General features: G+C 38.6%; 1 protein-coding gene across 1 annotated transcript in view; it reads right to left on the bottom strand.

The window, feature by feature from the left end:
* The window catches only part of LOC117124680 (fatty acid-binding protein, liver-like), a 2,467-nt gene extending 871 nt beyond the window's left edge, over positions 1-1,596 (bottom strand). Inside the window, exons 1-2 of the mRNA XM_033271011.1 lie at positions 1,442-1,596; positions 44-222 (exon numbers count right to left, since the gene is read on the bottom strand). Of these exons, the coding sequence (XP_033126902.1) occupies positions 44-222; positions 1,442-1,511 (249 nt within the window). The 5' untranslated portion in view covers positions 1,512-1,596. The remainder of the gene's footprint in view (positions 1-43; positions 223-1,441) is intronic.
* Positions 1,597-1,766: the final 170 nt, after the last annotated feature.

The following is a 1,766-nucleotide window of genomic DNA, read 5'->3' as shown; positions in this document are numbered from 1 at the left end:
GACGAGTTCACAATAAATGCTTTTATTGATAATGTCTTCTTACTTTAGCTTCAAGATTTGAATGTTTGAGTGTTTCATCTTTTGTTTCTCCTAAGGTAAACTCTCTTGTACCAAGGCTGAAAGTCCCAACAACTGTAGTAAACGAAACCCCATTCCCTTCGTGTTCAATTGTCAGCTGCTGTTTCATCATTCCCCCCATCATTTGAGCAGCCTGACCAACACCTATTGGAGATAAGGTAAGCAAAGTGCATCATAATCACTAGCATTGTCTTAAAATTGTATTGTTGCAAACATTTACAATAACATAATATGGCAATAAAACCATGAGCAACCAATCGTGAAACAGTATGGGCAACTTGGCAACCCGGATGTTGCTGGTTGATTTCTTTTAGAAACTGTGATTTGTGGTTTTATTTTCTATTAAATCGTTACTTCCCCTGGACGGGACACTCTATTCCGTCGCAGGTTAGTCCCCAGCAGTTTGCTGGTACCCATTGATACAGCTGGGTGGACTGAAGCAATGTAGCTAAAGTGCCTTGCCCAAGGACACAAGCGAATCTGCACAGCGAGACTCGAAACCCCGACCTTACGATTGAAAGTCCGAAACTCGCTGCGCCAAACTGCCGCTACATCGTTACACCCGTGGTTATACCAGGAGGAAGAGGTTACACAATCACTGAAGTTGTTTACTGCGTAGCTACCCTGACACAATTAGGATGGCTTCATGATTTGTCCGAACAAATCAGAGTCGCCGTCGAAAGCTGTCGGCAATAGTGTTTATAGAAACAGGATTTATGTACTTGACATGCAGACAATCAGATTTCATGGCATCATAATATTTAAAATAAAACCAACCAATAATCAACAATAAGCATACAGCCTAATAACAGTCGGCCTGAACAAATATTTTAATGCGCTAACTTATAATGATCGAAGACATATTTTCCATTAGCGTTTGCTATAGACTTAAAAGGCCTTTGCCAAAGTAAGTTACTGTTATACCAATGTAGTTGAATGTTTTAGGAAGACGTTCATGTCATATCACGGGGAAGAAGCGGATAAAAACAGCTGCGTCGGCCACAATTATAATTACGTTGATGATGATATGATGTTCTATCTTTGTTTTTTGTAACCGATGAAGTAAGGAAGGAAAAACGAATTTTGCTACAGGCTAAGGTATTAGCATGGATATATAAGAATAACATATATTTATTGTATACCTCCATGGTATTAGAAAGGATGTTTGCTAATTCAGTAGAAAGTTATTTCGGTTTTTGTAGGAGTAAGCGAATGTGACCAGAATTAATTTTCTCGAACATAACTAACGGAGGAGGCAGATAGGCAAAGAGCCTGTAATTTTTTCCTTATTTAAGAGAATAGTTGAAAGTCTAACCTTAATCTATATTAGTTTCTGCAGAAGTACACTTTTTGAATGACTTACCAATAGCAGTTAAAAAGGCACCAACGTTTTCCTTATTCTGCACAACATATTTACCACTAAAATTCGCCATGGTATAGACTCGAATTGGGAGGACGCAGAGATGTGTTCTTCAGAGCTGGAGATACGATTACTTCTGAAATATTTCGAACAGTTTCATGTCTTTTAAACGTTCACTGATACTCGAACGGGTACCTGCGAAAATGTCTCTAACACTTTCAGATATCAATCAACGGGAATTTAATCTCCTGACTGAATTTAGTGTGAATGTGTCTTCAGGTTAAGTGGTTGGTAGCGGACAAATAAGTTCAAAATATCATGGTAGGGC

The sequence above is a fragment of the Anneissia japonica genome, unplaced genomic scaffold (genome assembly GCF_011630105.1).
Source record: "Anneissia japonica isolate Jap-2015-1 unplaced genomic scaffold, ASM1163010v1 scaffold284709_len978187_cov192, whole genome shotgun sequence".
NCBI lineage: Eukaryota > Metazoa > Echinodermata > Crinoidea > Comatulida > Comatulidae > Anneissia > Anneissia japonica.
The sequence above is the reverse complement of the archived record's forward strand: the minus strand, read 5'-3'. Positions and strand labels throughout refer to the sequence as shown.